General features: G+C 31.0%; 1 protein-coding gene across 1 annotated transcript; it reads right to left on the reverse strand.

Moving 5' to 3' along the window:
- Positions 1–920: 920 nt before the first annotated feature.
- On the reverse strand, positions 921–22,395 carry LOC144845849 (uncharacterized). The gene is made up of 5 exons (XM_078703317.1): positions 22,117–22,395; positions 17,157–17,687; positions 15,229–15,650; positions 13,979–14,086; positions 921–5,684 (listed from the first exon to the last, which is right to left on the reverse strand). Exons 1-5 carry the CDS (start codon positions 22,234–22,236, stop codon positions 5,183–5,185), a joined length of 1,683 nt encoding a protein of 560 aa, XP_078559443.1. The 5' UTR covers positions 22,237–22,395; the 3' UTR covers positions 921–5,182.
- Positions 22,396–23,696: the final 1,301 nt, after the last annotated feature.

Genomic DNA, 23,696 nt, shown 5'->3' on the forward strand with positions numbered 1-23,696 from the left:
TTATGCTTGTCTGTCTGAAGTTCAAATGAATTATGAATATGAATTATTAATCAATTGTTTGCATAACCGGAAATTCTTCTGTTCTTTTGCCGACATTGTAATACGTGTTACTATACGCCATCGAGAGTCTATGGTGCGGCCCATTAAATATTAACTCAAGTTACATCGAAATAATGAGCCGTTTAATTAGACATTCTTAGATTTACAATAATTACCATATGCTTTCAAAATTAATAATGTACTAGATATCGTCGTCATATGGGCTATGCCTACAGTATTAAGTATATAATGTTGCATAACGTCTCTGACGATATGATTTCACAAAATGATTTAAAAAAAATACTTATTAATGTTTATACAATATTATTTTTATTTAAGATTTATTTTACAACACAGTAGTGCACATGTTTATGAAACAAAATGGCTGGTGTGTACCACGTGAGCTGAACGTCGTCTTTACATTAATGTTGATGAAAATGAAACAAAATGGCTGGTGTGTCACGTGAGCTGAATGACGTCTTTACATTAATGTTGATGAAAATGAAACAAAATGGCTGGTGTGTACCACGTGAGCTGAACGTCGTCTTTTCATTAATGTTGATGAAAATGAAACAAAATGGCTGGTGTGTAACACGTGAGGTGAATGACGTCTTTACATTAATGTTGATGAAAATGAAACAAAATGGCTGGTGTGTACCACGTGATCTGAATGTCGTCTTTGCTACTATGGGTGTTATATTAATTTAATCTCGGAGTGGGTTGAAATCTGCTACGTTTACCATAAATGCCAGACATGCAGTAAGCATCATACAAGGCATAGTAAACCACATAGCTTCAATACGTGATTTTCCAATTAAGTATCTGATTTTTCAATCTCGCATTCATTGTCTGTTTTTTAAAATTAAAAACAAACCAAATAATTCAATTCCAAAATAACTTTAATAATAACAATAATCATCAGCATATGAAATAAAATATTTAAAATGTGAGCCACACCGCTATGCTATACCTATTATAGTCTTCGTATTCATTCTCTTAAAAAATTACCAAGGGATAAAATGTACCATGAACAATGACATTAAATGATTCACTGGAAATATACGTTTCTATACAATATAATTACATAATGATATTTCCATGTTATATGTCCATATATGGGATGGGAATATATCATTTTGTTCTAAACCTTTTAGCTAATTTTTAACAATAAATAAAACAATACTATAATATTATAGTGATTATCGAAACGTTCTTCTACTGAATTTGTATTTACCATTATGTTATTGGATATATATCTATTGTACTGTTCAATTACATATTCATACCATGAATTTGAATTTGTTTCATAATTATGCTTTTCATATTTATAATGCAATATCAATATACATATATATATACATATATATAACAAATACTTTATGATCATTCAATACTACATATTAATATAAAGACATTGTTTTTTCAAAGCACCAATGACTACAGTTTTTTTACTGTACAATATCCACCTGTTTCAATTTACTTGTTTTCATTTGACATTACTATATTCACAGGGAAATAATAGAATGGGAATGTATCTACAGAAAGCACTAACGCTTTTATTTCACATACCAGAGAATAACTAATCAAAATACAGAAAAATAAAATTGAAAAACAGCTATATATCATAAATGTTGCATGTAGAATATTAGAACACTTACAAAACCAGAAATGTTTCTAAGGTCAACATTGTGGTAATTATTTTCAACAAACACTGTCATCAGTACCAAGTTTGAAATTAAGAAATTGTATATTATGGATTTTATTTATTACTCTAAAGCTGTCTACATTATCAAACTGTATGCGACAACAAAATGTGATGTGCCAATATATGGACACGAAGTACTATATTTGAGCATATTACTACCATATTTGGGCACATCACACTTTTTTTTTCAAATTAGTTTGATAGTGAAGACAGAGCTTAATAGAGAATACAGTAGACACATACAGGGGACACATTCAGGAACCAATAACATATCCCCTTAATAACGTTTTCTTGTACTGGTAGTGTTAAAAGATATATTTTCCCTTGGAAAGTGTCCCCTTAATAAGGGTGTCCCTTCAATAGCGGTTTTTCGTAGTGCTATTCTTACACCAAGGAGTTATTATACTGTAGCTTGTAAAGGTAGAGATGTACTGTACGCAAGAGGCCATGTTGATGAATGAAGTTCAGTTGTATAAATTATCTAATGTTCATTTAATACACAAAATGTAAACTTAGGAGAGCCTTATATGGTTTATTATTGCATTCATCATCAAATACAATCAGGTGGAATTTAATACATTTTTACTATAGCACCATAGTATAACACAGATAAATCAATCTTTAAAAACTACAAAAACAACATAAAATAAACATAATAGGAATAATAATGAGGAATATACATAATCATTATGTATGCTACAAATCAATGTGTTGGTTTATATCTGCTGTACAAACCATTGTTTTATACCAGACATTGACATCACTGTCCTACAAGGATTTACAGACTTCCTTCATTTCACATATCCATTGGGTAAATAATCTCACTACTGTACCATCTGTTCTCACATCATCAGTACATTTAAATATTAACCAATTTTATTTACTTTCACAAGACTACAATCATTGTTATTATTTATTAGCGTATTTGTTGAAACTAAAAGTAATAAAGTGATTATATCTACATCAGTGCATATCATTATTACCATGATTTAAAGAATAAATTATTACTTGATTATTTCTAAATAAATTTCATTTTTCTATTGAACTAAGACAAAGCTAGTTTACTTCTCTCCTTCTAAAAATTAAAGCATTTATAAATATTTTGCCAAGATAATTTAAAAAACAGTGATTGAGTGAAAAGAAATAATCATGTTTATTTATTTATAAAACCAGTTCTAATGAATCTAAGGAAAAAACTATTGAATACTTAAGCAAAATCATTGGCTCAAAAAAGGTAAAATGATTTCTTTTAAAAACAGGTTTCATAATCTGATGACCTCATAGATAGATTACTGGTTGAACAATAACATTTGGATTGTCATTCCAGAAGGTATCTTATGCAAGAAATAGGCATAATGATATCAAACTGCAATAATGTACTGTGTTCATAATACTTCCATATTTCAGACAAATGATTTCAGAATTCAATGAACATGTGTTATGAGGTTTGATTGGTTTAAAATCAGATGGTCATTAAGAAAAATAAAACTTGTATAATCAAAATAAATACAGTAAACGCACCTGTAACATTGTACTTAAATATCTATTCTTAATACACTCATTTGTGTGAAAGCATGTACTGTAACATTAAAACCACGATAAACAATATTTGCATAAAACTATACCATATAGGGAAAACTAACAGTCATATTAGATACCTTAATGTGTATCATCATATTAGTTTCACTATTGTAGTAACCTCTATGCATTGTCACAACATATACAAACACATCTTATCCATTTACATCTTACATTTAATTTTATACAATTAACAATATAAATAAAATTGTTCTTTTCTCATGACAAACAATAAAAATCATTAAAACGAAAATTATTTGAGAAATTTGTCTAAAATACACATCTTATTTGCAGGGAAACATTCGATGTGTCAGAATATGGGATATTAATTAAGGGGACACCTTCAGAAACAAGGTATACCCTTAATAGTAGTCCAGTGAATAGGGATGGAAGAACTTTTCTTTACCATTTATTAAACTAAAACTATTGATTTAGATTTTCTGTAATTTATAAATAGCATAATTTGTTGCTAAAACATCATCAGATTAAAAATAAAACCTAAAAAGACACATCAGAGTAACTTGCTCTACTCTCGTTATTGACCACATTACTGTATACTTGGTCTGATTACATTTACATTTTAAACAGAAATAGAGAAATAAAGAAATGTACGCGATTGAAACAAGCTGCCTGTTGCGCTGTTCTCATGGAATCTTCTCTATTTTAATATGTCAGTCTTCTTTCTTCTCACAACACTGCACACCTACATTTCTTTAGTTACATAATAAGCACCTTTTTCATCATATTTTATTGCCGTTGCTAGGCAACTAATTGGAACTTGCATTCAAATAAATATATTGGTGATAAAAGATCACATATCTAGCAAATATACTGAAAGAAAGCTACAAGAAATGTGCCAACACACAGACAAATCTAAAGAATTAGATCATTTAAGACATTAAATCAAAAGCAAAGCTTTTCAAGACGACCAAATAAGGAACAATAAATGGCATGATTTATAACTTGCTGACAAAAGGTTTAATTATTTTTCCAGAAAGATGGCATTTCTATTCATGATAGAAATACAATTGTATATCCTAATTCAAAGAAAAACAGATCTAGAAGGTTCTACCAGCAAACTTTAGTTAAAGGTTTGTCTGGAAGTGCAAATTGCACAGACCACGAGTTGTATGGCCTAGGTGAGATGTTTACTAAAGAGCCCCATATCACTTTGTACACACACAGCTGTACATTAAATAAGGAAAAGCTTTGTTCTGTTTTTTTAAGGACAATAATTAACCTAATCTATACTGCATAGGTCTAGTACCTAATGAAACATGTAATGAAATTATATGAAAATGTAGAAAGTGAATCTTCAATTAGAGCAGTATTTATATTAGGTTTACTATGTCATTGAAATCCATTGGAAAGACGTATTGTTGCCGATAGAATTACAAAACATGTGACATTTCCCACATAATTATTATTAACATATCAAAAACATATTTCATAAAACCTTGTTATATCACAACTTAAATAATTAAATTACATGGAATATATTGTTAAAACACCAAATGAAAATTTAAGATATCTGTATATACCTTTAAAACACTGGCAAACATTCAATACTGAGAACTTCAACATTAACGGGGAAAAAAGCATGCAAGGTTTTTATAAAAATATTATTATTAAATCAACTAATTCCATTCTGTACATTTCCTAAAAAGAGGGAGGGATTTCAATTAAATTATTCACCTTCATCTTGCACATAAATACACAAGCAGCATCAACTATCTAATCTAGATGATTTGTATAACATCGAGTTGTTCTGTTTGCATTTTTTTGCTTGGGAAATTGACCAACAACAGCAGAGCACAAGTTTGTATGAAAAAAATTGTTTTTGTCTCTCAATATTTAGAGTTAGTCTTCATCGCTGTCTGATGAGCTGCTGTCATCTTCATAAAAACCGTGTTTGCGATGTTGCAACATGGCTTCCATTGCTGCATCCGAATCAGGATCAGATTTACGAATTGCAATCCAAATTGCAAATGAAAATACGTAGAGAGCTAAAACAGGCATGAGTGACAAAATGACAGCACATTTAACAGTTCTACAACCTCTTGTCGGCTTTTTGCGGGCTTTCCTACGAATTATTCTCGTCTTTCGTTTCTTTTGCTTCTTAAACTCACGAACAAACGGGGTGTCTATTCCCTTCTTTGTGAGGTTTGCCAGTTGCGTGATGTTCCACTCTGGATGATGAAAATGGATGTCAAATTTTTGTGCCCAGCGAGCAAAAACTGCCTTCTCGGTCATAAATAAATGGCCTGATTTCAGATTGTGTTCGCTCCAGCTATAGTAGAGGCATTCTTTTGTTCCATTTGGTTCATAGTAATGATAAGTAGTTAAATTATCATTATTATCCCTACAAAAAAATAAGAATATTTACCAATATATCACTGTAAATTTTTAATATTTATAGGTTTTGCAAGATGTGTTTCATATTTTCGTTTTCCAATAAAAGTCGAAGATGCAGAATTTTATTGAAGCAAAACGGTGAGAATTAAAATATTATTGAGCAATAACAAATATGCCGCATAATCTATGTACAGTATTATATATAATATTAATGTACCAGCAAAAAAACCAGCAAATAAATATCAAATCTTAGCTGTTTTCACATGAACTAGAAAGCTTGCATAAACAGATTTAAGCTGATCCAAATAATATCAGATTTAACCTTTCATGTGCGATCAGTTTACTCTACATGTGTTAACTCTAAAACGCTGTACTTTTGATGGTTTTCAGAGATATACATCTGAACAGGAAGAACACCCAAGTATGAGATAGAAATTATACTGATAGCTGAATTATTAAGAGGAACAGCCAGGCATGTTCATTATTAGCAATTATTAACATTATTAAATTTCAATAATAACCAAATACAATATCAATAATTGAAAGACGACTGCGATAGTTTACGCCTACATGGGCCTGGCGAAATTGAAGGGCAAATTGTTACAGTATAAACAATTTATTTAAAAAAAATGTAATTTCAGGTTTAAAAATAACATTTATAGACATAAATGTTATGGATTCCTACTGTAATCTTAGGAATACTGAACTAGGCCTTGGGATAGGGGTGGAAGGAGAACGTCTTTATTAAGTGAATCACAATTAAATGAGCTACTGTAAACAACAAGATATATCAAGAAAAGAAAATGTGTAAACATACTGTACAGACTGAGTTATAATATATAATGGTTACTACTACTAGTAAATATGGCTTTTGTTTTTGTCATTGGCGGCCTGATGCTAGCTTGTAATTTGGGGGTCCTCTGAAAACAGTTGAAAGATACTGTTGAACACCCACCAAATCCGTCACGTGGCCTGATAGTTGTTCAATTGATATCAATATGTCTAAATTGGTGAAACGAAATCATTTTATTTAAAAAATGATTTCACAATACTCTATACATGCAATGATTTGGTTTGTATGATGACTATGAGCATGTGTGTCTAATCAGGAACCAATATTTACAATCATAGAATTGCCTACACAGTACTGTATAGTTTACCTGTTACTTATTAACTTCTGTTTTGAATACCAATGTTTGTTAATAGAATAAAACATATGTTTCAATATTTTATAAGAATAACAAACATATACATACATACATGGTACCAACAATTTGATTTTACCATATGCTATGTACTAAACTACAGTTACAATGAATTAACATTATCTTAAAATACAAAATAATAAACAATAGATCTCGAGCTATAGAGTATCACGGTGTGACGTCACAACGATAGAGGGCGCTGCATGGTTGCTAGCCAACCAAAAAATGCGTTCAGCGCTACTATGTTGATAAACAGTAAAGATCTGTATTTCTATCAAATTACGTATCTTAGCTTGATTTTTTTTAACTTAAACTGTAGTTGAAGAATAAATAGATTATTAAAAACAAATATTTAGTGATCTTTTGAAATTTTAGTTTGTTTTTATTGAAAATTATTAAGTTTAAAATGACTACTTCAATAAGCCTATTCCAAACCATTGGTGATCTTGGAGTCACTCAGGCAGGCTGAAGGTGTGTACAACAATACAGATGGTAATTGCAGATAATAATGTACAGAAAATATGTCCATAAATAAAACCACAAGAATTAATGCTCTATTATATTACTTCTTTCTTATTAGTTGACCTTGTGTATAAGGAAAAACATGTATTTATGGTAAATAATGGAACTCATTGAACATAAGTCAACCACTTAATTTTAATGTCAACTTAATACATGTACTATAATGTAATCCCAATATTCTTTTGAAATCTTTGTATGTATTGTATTTTACATAAAGGATATCGATTAAAGTCAATCTATTAAACTTGATGTTAACCCCAAATATAAGTACTATACAGCAAGTAAGTCATAAAATACATTTCAGTTTAATGTTGGTTCAATTGGGTTTGCTATGTTTTTTGTAGGTTCACGGTAGTTTTCAGGGTTTACAGTAACATTTCCTGCAGCAGCTAATTACCAATGACTACAATGGTACACACTATTGAACAGATGTCATAAATGAGATACAGTAAGCTACTTAACGTTATGCAGTCATAATATAACCTACTCACTGTAATAGTTCCAAGAACATCAACATTCTATGCATAATCAATTTTTTTCTATTTGGAATTATTGGATACTAGGATATTTTGCCATTGACACTTTATATAATATATGTATTGTTGTCTTATTTTAAAACAGCATTTATTTCTTTATGTCAAGGACCCCCCAGTGGCAAAACGCAGTGGGAAAATGCCCCTAGTTTAGCACTCCTAAGGGGCCCTAAAATGCGTACTGTAGTTGCATTGGGACTGCTCATGTTCTGGGGCCCCATAAGCTCTGGGGACGTTGGGTTTTGCCAGTGAGCCCTCATAGCACAAGAGCGTGTGGCGCAGTGTGTTAGACACTGGATTACCAATGGTTTGAATCCAACTCTCGACGCATTGCTTGTATCCTTAGGCAAGGCACTTACATTTGCCTCTCCCCACCCAGGTGTATAAAATGGGTACCGGTTACTATAGATGAAGACACAACTTTGCGCTGATTACTATCTGCATTATGGGAGTATATTTCCATACGTGTTTGATCCAAAAAATGACCAGGGTAATAATGCTTTATAAAGCGCCTTTGAGCATGATTACTCATGAAAAGGGCGCTATATAAATGTGGTATTATTATTAATATAAAATGAACCCAAATCATTCAATATTTGAAACATACAAATTGTAATAGACTACTGTACAAAGAAATACAATAAAATAAATAAAATTACAGTAGCAAAGACCTACTGTACATGTGGGTCGAGGCAGGGAAATGAGCTACCTAAACCTTTTGCATTATAATGTCACCCCTGACATTAATGCTTTACATGTAACCCCAGAAGCCTCTTAATACCGTTTCACTGCAAATACAATTAACATTCCCTAAAATTACGTGCGTTACAGTAAACTACAGTATACTGTAGCCAAGCTTATTATAGGTTTCCAATTTTCTATCTTTTAAAATCAAAATGGAAAATGCTAATTATTCTGTATTGATATTTCCACAATTGATTTATGCGTCCTGGTTTGACTGACAGAATCCTGTTAACCTGGATAAACAGGCAATAACACAATGTTACTGTAGTATTCAAAGAGAAAGACACAAACCAAAAGTGGTGTTGGTAGTGCAGCAGCTTACCTGGATAAACCGACATTGGCCTATTCTCTTCGAGATAAGAGCGACAACTCGAATATATACAATTTTATGAAACACCCCTATCAGATAATGGTACATTCCATAAACCCCTGTCCTAATGTGGAAGCATACCAACACACAACCATATCATTTTGAAAATTCCCTTAACAAAAATGGTACAGTCCACAAACCATGCCCTCATGTGGCAGAATCCCACACACACCACTATTCTCATTTTCTTTTCCCGAGGCTTATCAGAGGGAGATGATAAGAGGGTTGTTTATTTTCATGGTTTTTCAGGTTTAGCTAGGCACGAACTATACAATGATATAGTGCTAGTAATTGTTTTGAAGGGACAATGTGATTATTGGTGCTTTGCTTTGCTTTATATATCTTATGTGTTGTATTGATTAGAAAAAAATGTGCAATTCTTAGAACACAAAAACTGGAAGAAAATCATTCTCACAAAATTCAAACACAACGAGAATTCACAAATAAAAAATTGGAAATTAGGAATAAATAATGTCAATATATTTAAATTTATATAGTTTAATACAGGACATTTTAAATATCTTCTAATAACCGATTGGCTTTCAAGCATTGTTATCCTTTATGGATATTATAACTACAAACTAAAAGGAAATTAGATCACTGCTTTTACAGGGAGCCAAGATTTATTCTGTATATCTCCATAATTGCTGTAATTTTGAATAAATGCCAATTGAGCGGCATTAGAAGGAGTACACTGTACAGTTATGCTTCACAATAATCTAACAATTTTGTACGAACCTGTGAAAGTGTTTGCGAATTTGTTACGCTATAAAATCTCGGAACAAGTCCGTACAAACACAGTATCAAACGATGTATCTCCGCATATCTTTTGGAGTTTTTTTTACATGACAATTACATTTTATTATACGTATATGTGTGAAAGCATTGTACCTCGGTAAGATTATTCTGGGAGGTGTAACTATTTGTTACATTTGGGTTGTGCGTGTGAATAAGTAATTTAAAATTACTTGATAAACCCTATTGAATATCTAGAATAGCATTGAAAATATTATTTGTTTGAGCACTATCCTGGGTGGTACTGTATGCATGCAGGACTCAATCTACTGTACTAAAGAATTAAAATTACTGAATAAACATAGTTTACGGAACTTGTTTAATTAAAAAATACTTACTCTTTTGAAAATACTAATTTGTTTGAGTAACACATACTTTAATTCTAACAATAATTAGCCCCTTGATTTTCTGATAACAAAAGAATGCATTTAACCATTTTGTCCAAACACATTGTATAAAACTGAGCAAAATATTTAAAATATACAGTTAGGGAAATAGAAGATTATTAGATCCTGAGGCTAAATTGCTAGAAAAGAATTTCATCGATTTATAAATTTCTATCTATATAATTTTGATTCTCATTGCACAAAGCTTTAGTCTTGTCTAAAGAGACCATATTATAAACATCATGCATAGTAGTTAGATATACAGTACAGTACCTAGTAGAGTTACCTCTGATTCAGAAAGAAGGATAACATGGCTGCATGTGCATTTATGCAAAACTACAGTATCAATGAATACAACAAAAAAAAACAAAACTTGAAATCATTTGATAAAATCATAATTTGCTTATAGTTCTCTGGATACATTAAATTGGTCATCTAATCAACATAATTTATGCAATAAATTTTAAGCAATAATGAAAAAGCAAACAATGATTTGTAATTTAGTAGTACTGTAGTCATGAATATTGAAAAAACACTACTAATTTCTACCAATCACATTTGTACTGTATTATTTACTGTAACAGTACAATTTCATGAAATCTTTTTCGAAAATGCAAGTATGAATTTCACATAAATGTGAAATCATTTTATTTCAGTATTTTCAAAAGGGGATTTTACTTCAAATCCAAATTGATGGCTGAATGAAGATAGACAAGGAAAATCAATATTACCATTTTGTATACATTACATTGAAATTGCTCTATCCTGTTCCTGTTTGCGAAAGGTGAGGGAATTTCCAGTATTTTTCTCCATAATAATCAGGTTAATTAACACTAAAAATGTGTTTTAATGTAAAGCTTTTATAAGATAACTAACTTTTTTGGAAAAGGTTTGTCAGTTTTCCAAACATTTAATCACTTTTCATACAAACTGAAAACCTTCAAATCCTTGATTTAAAATAAATGTTGCAGCAAATTGTTTATTGATAATTATACAAATGTGCCAAGAAACTAAATCATTTACTCAATTATGGCATTACATTACAGTCCTAAACATCACATGCTTTTATGTTTTTCAGGTATTGGATTATGGAAAAATTTGGGAATTTTAGAATTCAATTTCAAAAGCTGAAAATACACAAATCAAAAGTGGTTTAGTAAGTGCTAGATTACCTGGATCAACTGACATTGGCCTATTCTCTCTGAGAAGAGACCTACAACTTAAATATATAAAATTAGAAAGAAACCCTATCAGATAATGGTACATTTCATGAATCCTGCCCTCAAGTGGGAGCATCCCAACCCACAACCATCATCATTTCTTGAACTTTAAGGTCAACAGTAATAAATATGGAGCTTTGAGTTGCAACTATCGACGAACAACAACACCTCGATTGACTGACCCTTGGTCATCGGTCATTGCAAATTGGATCCCTAATGAAAGACTGGATAATTTTAGAAATGACAGTATGTTACACACTGTTGGATATTATGATAATTAAAACATGACTAGCTCAGTAGGTGGCAAGCTAACTGAATAATATGGCAATCTTTACAGGAGACTTATTTCAACAGCTTGACAATTGACAATCATCATTCTATTGTTTAATTACAATCATTAATCACAGTGTACACTAGGTAGTAAATTATGCCTCATGTGACATATTATTATTTTAAACCATGGCTATAAGTTAATAATAATATTGTTATCCATCAAATATTCAGACCCTACTATTATTTTGATATAATTTAATGCTAGTTACAGAATAGTACCACTACAACTTTTTTAGGACTAATAAATAATAATACTCTTTATTTTAACACGGAAAAGCTTGTATCACTACAAAATGTGTTTTTCTACAAGGCAGTGATCAACTTAATACATTACTAATTTAATTAATTTTTCAAATGTTGGACAGATAAAATTATAATTTTAATCAAATATTAAAGATAAGATATTAAATACCTTAATAAAAAATAATGTTTTTGTCCTATTGCATTTTAGACTATGGGAGTTAAATGTGTAGAAACTATAATGCACAGAATGTCATAACACATAATTTAGTATGTTATTTTAATTCCCTATAGTATAGTCTATGTTTCACTATTGTGTTTTATTTCTTGTTATTGTTTGACTTACATGACTCTGATCAATTAATACCATTCAGCATTTAGTTTGCCAACTCAAGACAGTTGTACAGTATATCATATTTCTGTAATATACTGTGGGTCAGTCGAAAGAGTTCAGCCATGAAAAGAATGTTTTAGCAAGAGGATCAAGGAATACTGTACTTGCTACTAAATTAACATAAATTAACATCAAATTTAAGAATATGTAAAGATCTGTCTACACTATCAAACTAGTTTGACAAAAAAAAGAGTGATGTGCCCAAATATAGTAGTGATAAGCTTAAATATGATAGTGATATGACATCATCATGTCCATATATTGGCACATCACATTTTTTTGTCACATACAGTTTGATAGTGTAGACAGAGCTTTTAACAGTGCTGACTGACAGACAACAAATAAACAAAAAATATATTATTTTAGACATGCTTTCCTTCAATTTATGCTATTACAATTTTTTGTTAGATCTAATGGTACCAGTATTTTTGTCTAATTGGATTCTTAATCTTATACTTATTTTAATTCTATCCAAAATAGAAAATACAATTGCATATTGCCATATTGTATAGATTAATTGACATTTGAAAAAAGTAAATATGGAATATAATACTGTTATAATTAATATTATAAATCAATATTGCAATTTATGTTTATTTTTTAATCAAAAAATTGTTTGCTATTAAATTATGACTGTGTATAGAAAAAAATATAACTGGTGTTAATTTCTATTACAATACAAAGCAATATTCTTCAGAATGATTGTACTAATGAGTGGATAAAAAATAAATTCAAAATTAATAATTAATGCATATACAGTATTAAAAATAATACATGTTCGTTTAATGCCGAATGTGCTTCATTAACCCAGTCATTTTTGGATCAAACACATCCAAACATAGGCCTACTTCCATAAGCAGCTAGTAAACAGCACAGTTTGTGCATTGACCTTTAATACCAAGGACCGTACCCATTTGAACACCTGGGTGGAGAGAGGCAAAGTGTCTTGCCTAATGATACAAGTAATGTGACTTATACACAGTAGTCAGTACTGTAGTCTATAGTCTAAAACACTGCACAACACCCCCTCATATAAATTCTCAGCTCACTCAATAAAATGATGGATGGATATGATATATAAGAGGATAATAATAAATTAATATTTAATATATCAACACTTAATTCAACACTAATTTATTGGCTGCAATCCAAATTAAATTATCAAAGGTGCATATAAAGAAAGATAAATCTACTGTATGGTTTATAAATAATAATAAAAAAAATTCTAGAATAAAAATATTGCTTAAATGGTTGTTACGGTGTTGTCATGGCCTACTGTGCAGAAAAAAATTTCGAATCCTGATTGGAACAACTAATGCAGAGATCATCAATTACATATTAATTTAATATTATAATATGTAAATGTATAAATATCATTTGATATTTATATAGCGTTCAATTAGTTGTAGCATAACATTAATTATAAATGCATGAATATAATTTAATCATGTTATAGACCTTTAGCATCTAAACACTTTTCAAAATGGAATTCCTGAAATAGAAAATTAACATAAAAATGTATCACAAATTACATTGAGTCATCAGTGGGTAATACTTACACACAATATCGATGGCTAAGCATTCCGTACACATCAATCCTGTCACAAACATCTATTGCAAATAACATAGACATCCACCCTGTTGTAAACCAGGTTTTTGCTTCTTTCCTAAAAACAGCAAGTTTAAAATTATTTCAAAATTTAAAATATGAAATTGGTCAATATGTCCATTTGTATTATCAAAGTGTCATGTACGTTATAACTATTTTTACCAAGAATTGTTGTTGTTCTGCACCCGTCAATATTATCTGAGCCTATTTATCTTAACTTTTACTCAAAAATCATCAAAACAGACCCCAAACAGATTCTAAAATGTTTTGGAATTATTAAAAACAATTTCTTTGTCTTTATGATAAAAATGGAGATTATAATATTTTACAGCCAAGAGTATAGAGGCTACATACTGAGGTGAAAATAGGGACATGTGTACTTTGTGTAAGTGGTCTAGACTGTGATTAGCACCCATTGTATTCAAGGAACTTACAAGGAAATATTATAAATGCCACATTTAGACAATCTTTAAAAACGTAGGTAGTCTAATTGTGGTTTATAAATATGTACTGTAGGCATATACACTGTATGTATACTGTAGTCCCATTCCCTACGTTTTTTAGATCTAATTTAAGGTCACAAACTACATTTAATGTAAAAATAAATACTATATGGTCCTTTTGCGATAACTATTTTCGTCTTTGAATGGTTAAAAATGTGAAAAATAATTTTATTCTAATAATTTTAGCGGCCCGCTATAAATCCCAGCCCCTAGGTTTAGACAGTGAGCGCTCATAGCCGTTACACCAATGGTCACAATACTTGACGACCACACCTACGCAATTTTGACACAAATAGTTAAGGAGATGTGAAACTACTGTAATTTTATTTGGCATTATGAGGTTACTGTATATTACTTCTATTCTGATATGAATAATGTACTGTAGCCTGCAGGAACCTGTAACATGAAATGAATACATCATTTGGTAAGCAACGGTAGATGAAGGAGATGGTATTAGACAATGAGGCGTGAACGGATACACATTTCTACTTGTCATAGTCTGATAAATTCTGCCGTCACAAAACGAAAGCTTGCCGAGAAGTTTTACGTGACAACATTATGAAGTTTATCTGTTCTTTCAATTTCATTTCAATATTATTTGTGACATGGGATTTTCCCATTTCAACCTGTATTTTACAAAGGAAATAAGAAATACAGAAATTATATAATAACTACAAAAATATTATGATTGACATACCTTGTAAAACCAACCTCCTCTGTGAATATATTTTCAACGTCTTCTATCATTTTAGGAGATATAACAAAAAATTCAACGTCTGGATATCGTAATGAAAAATTCCGAACTAGATCATAATATTTATCAGAAGTTTTGTTTATTGTGTCATTGTATAGCCATGGTATAACTGCTTTCTTTGTACGTGTTCTAGTATCCACAAATATTTCATCAACTCTTTCTGTCTCATTCATTTTTTCCATGTTAACGTGACCAATCACGCGCACTGTTGTTCGTTGGCCAACATCCTCTTCAAAACCGCGTGTAGGTGCATCATTCATGCGTATAACACATTTTGAACTGTCTATTTTTTCACCAGCGCTACGGTTGACTAATCGACCGGAGCTTGTTACAAGGGCACACTGGCTACATCTCATAGAAAGAGGCTAGCAATACAAAAATCAAATGCTGTTAACAATCTCACCATAATCACATAATTATTTCTAATTAAATTATTAAAATTAATTTGAATAAACTGTATTGTAAAAACCTCAACAAATGCTGTAGAGATTTTGCTCTAATGGTCCCTTGTCAGGATCTTGCCTTGTTAGCAAAATGTCACAGGTTCAAATCCTGTGACTTATAAGCGCCGTAAGCACCATTGTAAAGCTATGCAAATATTATATTCAAATTTATTAAGATTGTCTACTGCAGAACATAAATAGCTTTTAATAAAAAGTCATGCCTATTAATTTACATTTTTTTTTTATGCAATAAAGGAAAATCAGTGGAGGTATACAGTATCCTGTTGTAAATCAGTTAACATGTAAATTAAAATTTAGGCTTTGACTATTAAACTTTAGTACTATAAACAAAAATATTTGAATTGTGGTCATTTAAATATATTCAATTTCAGGTGTTGAAAAGCACTATAATTATGGTTAGGTACTTATTTTAAGTTTATCACAGATTTTAAATGTGGAAATATTTGTTTTATATTATCATAAATCAAAAGGTGAATTACAGAAAAAAATTACTAAATGCTAGGTATAGTATAAGTGACTGGATCTCAATGGAGATAATCAAGAAAAATAAGAAATAATGTTTATTATATATATTATATTATATAATAATGTCATAATATTTATTATACTTACTTATTTATTACATTACTTATATTTATAATACTTATATCAAGTTACTGTAATATAGTACACTTGTTATGATCAAAAATAAAAATGTATATCATGGTATAACAGTAGATATTGAGTACACCAGCAGTGAAGTCAACTGTACAGTACTGTATGTATCCATCAATGAGAGCCATGTGTCTTCAGAAGAAGACGGCTACAAGAACAGTAACAGTAACACTTACAAGAACACTTACAAGAACACTTACAAGAACACTAACACTTACAAGAACACTAACAGTAACACTCAGTAACAGTAACACTCAGTAACAGTAACACTTACAAGAACACTAACAGTAACAGTAACACTCAGTAACAGTAACACTCAGTAACAGTAACACTTACAAGAACACTAACAGTAACACTCAGTAACAGTAACACTCAGTAACAGTAACACTTACAAGAACACTAACAGTAACACTCAGTAACAGTAACACTCAGTAAACACTCAGTAACAGTAACACTTACAAGAACACTAACAGTAACACTCAGTAACAGTAACACTCAGTAACAGTAACACTTACAAGAACACTAACAGTAACACTCAGTAACAGTAACACTCAGTAACAGTAACACTTACAAGAACACTAACAGTAACACTCAGTAACAGTAACACTCAGTAACAGTAACACTTACAAGAACACTAACAGTAACACTCAGTAACAGTAACACTTACAAGAACACTAACAGTAACACTCAGTAACAGTAACACTTACAAGAACACTAACACTAACAGTAACACTCAGTAACAATAACACTTACCTTTTCTGTGTCTACTTTATAATATCCATCAACTTGAAATGCATCTGATGAATTTTTTGATGATCTTGCTTTTTTTAAAGTCATCCTGCGAACTATACTCGATAGCAGGTTGTCCATTTTTTCTAAGCTAACCCTTTGTGTCGTGTTCGGTAATGCACCACCTTTACGTATCCTTGATAATGTTTTATTCCTAAATTCCTCTTCTTTACTTAAAATATTTATGGGTATAAATTTACTAGATATATTCACTTTGGTTAAGTTAGTCAACGTTCTAAATTGTTGAACAGGTGGTTTGGAATTTTTAATATATGCATCTGGATTCTGTGCTAATTGCGATGCGAAGCCTACACCGGATGGTGCCGCTCGCTTACGCTCTGTTTTTGCGAGTTCATTTGCAAGAATATACTCTTTTGACCATACTTGGACTATATGGATTCTTGGAGTTTCATTATAACTGCTTGCCATATAAAGAAACAATGTAGCTATTAAAACTGCGTTGCACATTACTAAAAGGGTAAATGTTCGGAATGTCTGCAAAAAAATAAAGAAGAGTAAATTAATTGGTATAAATTCGAGACACCATCAGTATTACAACAGTATTTTATTAAATTAATAAAATAAAATGGTCTACTTCATAAATAAGAAATATACAGTAAATAATACATTGTTGTTATATGCACGTAATGCCTAAAGCCTCTTCACATTCACAATATTACCCTTTTTTTTTTCAAACGTGTATAGAACAGGTTTGTACTCAGTGCAGTTGTGTTTGACTTTATACAAGGTACTGTACCAATTTGTACACCTGAGTTGAGAAAGGCAAATGTTAAGGACATGAAGAGAGTTGGAATAAAACAATACTCTATGATACAGTATGACATGACTACTGTAGAAACAGTACAGAAGTTGTTCAGCAGGACAAATCAAATGTGCCAAAATGAGTACAGGTGTAGATAAGAAATAGATTGACAATTTTAGACAACCCAATAAATTTTCTTGTTGAAAGATCCTTTACAAATAGAAAATTGTTTTGGGGCAAAACATAATTTTTGTTTTAAAAATAAATTGTGTTACAAAACACAAACCAACAGTGTTGTTGGTAGTCTACGAGTGCTAGCTTATCAGATAAACCGACAATAGCCCTTTCTCCTCGAGGAGCAAGATATACCTTGAAAAGTAGACATTTTCATTCAACACCACAAATGGTATAGTCCATGAACTATGCCCTCAGGTGGGAGTCTCCCCCAAACCACCATAATCATTCCTTTTCCCCAAAAATAAGTAGTTAACAAAAATTTCAATTTGTTTAATTGACATACGAAGTGAGTTGTACACTACATGATTACTTTTATTTGGTTTTCATGGGCCTGTTTGCTATTTTTTTTTTGCAAACTGGCATACCAAGTGAGTTGTACACTACATGATTCAATAACTTTTATATTGGTTCAATGAGGCTTGCTATGTTTTTTTGGTTTGCAGGGTTTAGCAATACCCCAAGGAAATACAGCACTACAACGGAAATAAATGATTGTGTTGGTAAATGGTTCTTTCTTTATTGACATTGTGTAAGTCTGTAATTGTGGTTTTGCCTCTGGGTTTACACTATACTGTGTACATACATGTCTAACAAAACAGGAATCGTTGACTATACATACATTGACATTGGATCAATTTCAAAGTTAGTTGTTGGTGATGCTATTTTGTTGCCTAGAGACACAGTACACTGGTAACACCTTCCACCTCTTTATTAGTTTGTACAGTAGGCCTACATTTTGTTTGTCTCTATTTCTCTCTAATTTTGGTGTACTGTACAGTTATCATTTTAATATTGACATAAGAAGTTCAAGCGGTTTTTAATTTTCTGTAATTATATGTCTACTGATTTGTCGGTCTACAAAAAGCATACTACTGTACTGTACACTATATATACTGTAAATGCAGGGTATTTAATGTTATATTATGTTTCATTTTTTTTCAAATTTTAATACATACTATAATTATAGATATACCATTGATCTATATACTGTACAGTCTTGGTACAATATCATACTATACTGTATGAATTATTGTGTACATATCAACATTCCAGACTCTCTTAACTAAAGGGTTGCGTTGTTTAGCAATACATACAGTACAGATGTTTACAATTTCTTGTTGAAATAAAGTTAGAAATGATATTTACTTTGGTTAATATTGACCAATTTGCCTATTACAGTAACAATGATATGTTGAACTGTAGTACTGTATTTCAATTTAAAAATAACTATAAAGAGAAGTGATAAAATCTACAAATTATAGTGGTGTACTGTACATTAAGTACAGTATAAGTTACATTAATTGAGAAGGAACACAAATTTTTTCAAATTGGTCTTTAACAAGAGGAAGAAATAACACAATGTGTTATGGAGATGGTTGTCTATGAAAAAGTAATTAGTGATTGTTAATTGGTAACAGTTACCTAGTGTAATGAATTATACATTCACTTTATCAAACTCGGTTAAGTAATTGATGTATTATCGTCTTGACTACAAGACAATAATGAACTCCAACTTCCCATATGTATCAATCAAATTGTAAACATTCAGTGTACTTTACAGACCAATAAATGTCAGTCAATTTTTTTTTTTTTTTGGAATTCATTCTGTAAATATTTCTAAAAGCATCTTATTTAAACAAAGAATCTACAGGTATGTTGCTTTTATTTTTGTTTTTTTGTAATTTTACAATATCCAGTACTGATGTATTGCTGTGTAGTAAAAGACCAAATAAATATATGTTACAGTATTTTCATGTCCAGGAATTTATTGAGTTTTTTTAAATATCTTTTGTGATGTACACACACCTCACTCAGGATCATGCTATATTTTAATTTATGGAAAATTGAATGACCCTTTCATTTGCTTCATTGATACTGAAAACCAACCTTTTTTTTAAAAAAAATGAAGCTATTCATGTGGCTACTAAAGGTTATGAAGGAGAGAATGCGTCCCTACTCATCCCACTCCCTTCCCAAGCTTTCTTGCTGGTAATATGGGATGTAGTGTCATAAATGTTAAAAAAGAACAAAGCTAGCTAAAGTACAATACCAGTCTGAAATCAATACAGATAAAAACAATGAATTATTGTATTCTTCAGAGTCATGTTCAAACACTGACAGCAGCAGCACTATTTATTGTTCGGACTTTTTTTTTCAATGTAATGGATTCCATTAGACCTGTTAACAATATTTGGTGGTTTAATCGGGCAGAAACATGCTCTAAGGTATCAATATCACTCAAATAAAAGGATTAACTAAAAGCATGAACCACAAGTCAAATGAATAGTATTCAAGTAACTTTTTTTGTGTACATAGTATCGCAATACATTATGTCACACAATGTATCAATAAACATTGTTTTTAAAGCCATAGAGAGTATATTACATTCTCATTAGTTTAGATACTTCCCTTTTGACAAACTATAAACATTTTTACAGGCCAAGTGTTAACAAATATTGCACTTAAAAAAAAACTAAAAGAATTTTTGAACATTAAATGCTTTAGTACATACTTTGTGGTTTATGATTAAAAAGACCATCTTTTAGAAATAAATAGGTACAGTACTGTAATTCACTTATTGTAGGCTACTCTAGATCTTTATAAAAACCTATTGTAAAGATATCATTGCTACATCTGTACCTTGCTTTTTTTCTAGTTGTTAAAAGATGGTAAATTCACTAAATGATGGCATGTGGCATAGTGTGTTGGACTTTGGATTTAGATTGTGAGATTGTGGTTCAAATCCAACTCTCGCCGCATTGCTTGTATCCTTAAGCAAGACACTTTGCTTACGTTTGCCTCTCTCCACCCAGGTGTATAATACTCAACTTTGCGCTGATTACTACAGTAGCTGCATTATTATGGAATGTTAAAATTGACCCTTAACAAAAATTAGAAACATCAATTTAACATATACCGGTTATTGAAAATTTGTGAGAGGAATTGATTTAAACGGTTATTATCGGTTATTTTTTGCAGAGGAAATAGAACCACAGATAGCAATAGCCTGTGTCAAAGGCCTTGTGTTAATTAGGCTGGATGGACAGATAGGATGGGTGACCCTGCCCTGAACTGCTTTATTCCTTTCAAAATTACTGTATAGTACTGGTAAATCTATTTGATGGTAAAGTTCAGTGTCTTGCGCCCTTCGATCCTTTTTTTTTTTTAAATTGTAATCATTTATTTTAATGTTATCATGAAATGCAATTCAGCTTGGGACGCATGCGTCCCTATATGCTGCTGTATTTTATGAATTGTTTTTGAAATTTGTTTTTTGAATAAAGATATACCAGTCAATAAATTTGGTAATTAATATTCAAATACCAAACCAGTACTAGTATATTCTATAATTAAGGAAGTATATGCATGAAAAGCCAATATTAAATTGGTAAATCTGAATAATGCAGTTAGGTACTAATTTTAACAAAATCGTAAATAGGAGTGAACAAAGCACTTCCACTTAGTGTGGCTGGCAAGAGAACAATTTTTTTTTCTGGTATTTTTGCAATGAAAACAAATATTATTATGGCTATGCATATAGAAGTATGCGGATAGTGCTGTACAAAGGGTGTTTTAATGGTGACATCATTAACATACTGTACAAGCTCATGAACAACTTAGTTTAGTTCAAATAATTGGTTTAATATAGGGGGTTACCAACCATTCTTTCTCTCAACCAGTACACTATACAGTAGTGTCTGTATGACTATGAATGAAGAATTTAAGCAGACAATAGACTATAGTAACCTCTTAAACAACAGATTCTATATTAATTGTAAAAAAAAAAATTATAGTGTATAAGCTTATTCTTTACTCCATGGTATAAGCACACAATTTGTATGCGTCAAGTTAACAAAACAGTAAGAATGTATTCATTGGATAAATCCGTTTATTCATTATTGTAATATTAGTTTACAATCTTACCGCACATGACCGTCCACCAGGCCATTTTGTTCTAACGAGTTCATAAACTCTGGCTAAATCAACAAATTCATCGGGCGAGGCGGCGTTGATGGTGGACGGTAAATCCGAACGGCTTGCCATCGATGTTTCACGCTGCGAATTCCTCCCCTCTCAACACACCGTTTTCCACTTATTTTTAAACAAATAAGTCTGTATGATATATCCAAAATAAATTTTAAAATCCAACAATAAACCACGTTTTATTACAGTTAAAATGGCAGTCCATAATACACCTTATACTTTCACATTTCACTCATGCTCAGAAACTGAAGAAAGTGTTGAATGCTGGGAAGCAATATATTCGCATATCTCTCTGTATACGTCGTACGTGAGTCCGTACTCAACTCCGCATTCTCGGGTCACTTTATTTGTGGGTCACTGCGGTATGACGCTCCGAGGTTCTCAAGGCTAAAATTATTTTGATTTCTGTACATTTTAATTAATTAATGTCTTTGAATTAATTTTGCATACTGCCTATTATTAAAATTGCCATGGGTATATTATAAATTGATTATAATCAAATAGCAGCCAGTAAAAATCACTGACTAAAGTCGCCAGAGACGACCAAAGACAGTAGTTGAATATGTCATTTGGTCTTGATAATAATAATTGGTATTAATCAGTCAAAACAATAGTATAATAGTGGCATATTCCGTAAGATTATTTATTTATGATGGTATATAACCATGACTGTGACACCATCACATTTATAACATTTTTCATAATTAAGTATGCCTATCCTATTACTTTTTTAAGGCGATTAAGTAGCCTATATATGATCAACTTTCATCATTTAGTTTTCTTTATTCTTTTTTTTATAGGCATTTTAAGTACTTTAAAAAAGCATTTAAATTTTGTAAAGTCACTGCTGAATGCTCAATGATCAGAAAATCCCTGATAATATATTCATAACTGTCAAAATACCAATTTCTGCTATTGGATTCATTGATGTAGAAAAGTAATTGATTAAAAACAATTGTTTAACAGAGGATATGAGTATTGATCAATATAATCAATACCGATCAATAATTGGAGCCTATATTATGAATAACGCTTTTGGTGTAAATCAATTGGGGCTCAACAAATAGGTCCTCGGATACGGAATGGAAACATTAACATTACGATACTTTTTATTGACATTCGAAACAAAAAGAATGGGTCTCAGTGGAAAACGTTTTGTTTGAGCCGCTACCGTTGTCTAGTCGAGCCGCGGCAAAACAATCGGAGCATTTCAATTGTCATATCCTGATTTGGTCATAAATAAACCCACGTAATATTTGTTTTTGGCTTTACTCGGGGCTTTACTCATAAGCACAAAGCTCTGACGTCATAGTCGAAAGTCCAAAACACATCATGTCCTCCGTATGCCGATAGACAGCCCAATAATAATATTGATATCATAAACTATTGTGGTGTTTGATTGTAGATTGGCGACACACCGCGGCTTTTCTAAATGACACAAAAACCTGTTTATACTAATAATATTAACAATACCAAGCAGAGGAACTATGACAACAATATATAAACAACATTCCTCTAAT

Source organism: Antedon bifida, chromosome 6 (genome assembly GCF_963402885.1).
Source record: "Antedon bifida chromosome 6, ecAntBifi1.1, whole genome shotgun sequence".
NCBI lineage: Eukaryota > Metazoa > Echinodermata > Crinoidea > Comatulida > Antedonidae > Antedon > Antedon bifida.

What these genes read in the sequence shown, in the direction of transcription:
- LOC144845849 (XM_078703317.1), bottom strand. Translation starts at nt 22,236, where the DNA reads ATGGCAAGCCGTTCGGATTTACCGTCCACCATCAACGCCGCCTCGCCC. An exon ending in CTGGTGGACGGTCATGTGCG is followed by an intron (nt 17,688 to 22,116) that starts GTAAGATTGTAA and finishes ATTTTTTTGCAG; the next exon opens with ACATTCCGAACATTTACCCT. An exon ending in CTTAGCCATCGATATTGTGT is followed by an intron (nt 5,685 to 13,978) that starts GTAAGTATTACC and finishes ATTTTTTTGTAG; the next exon opens with GGATAATAATGATAATTTAA.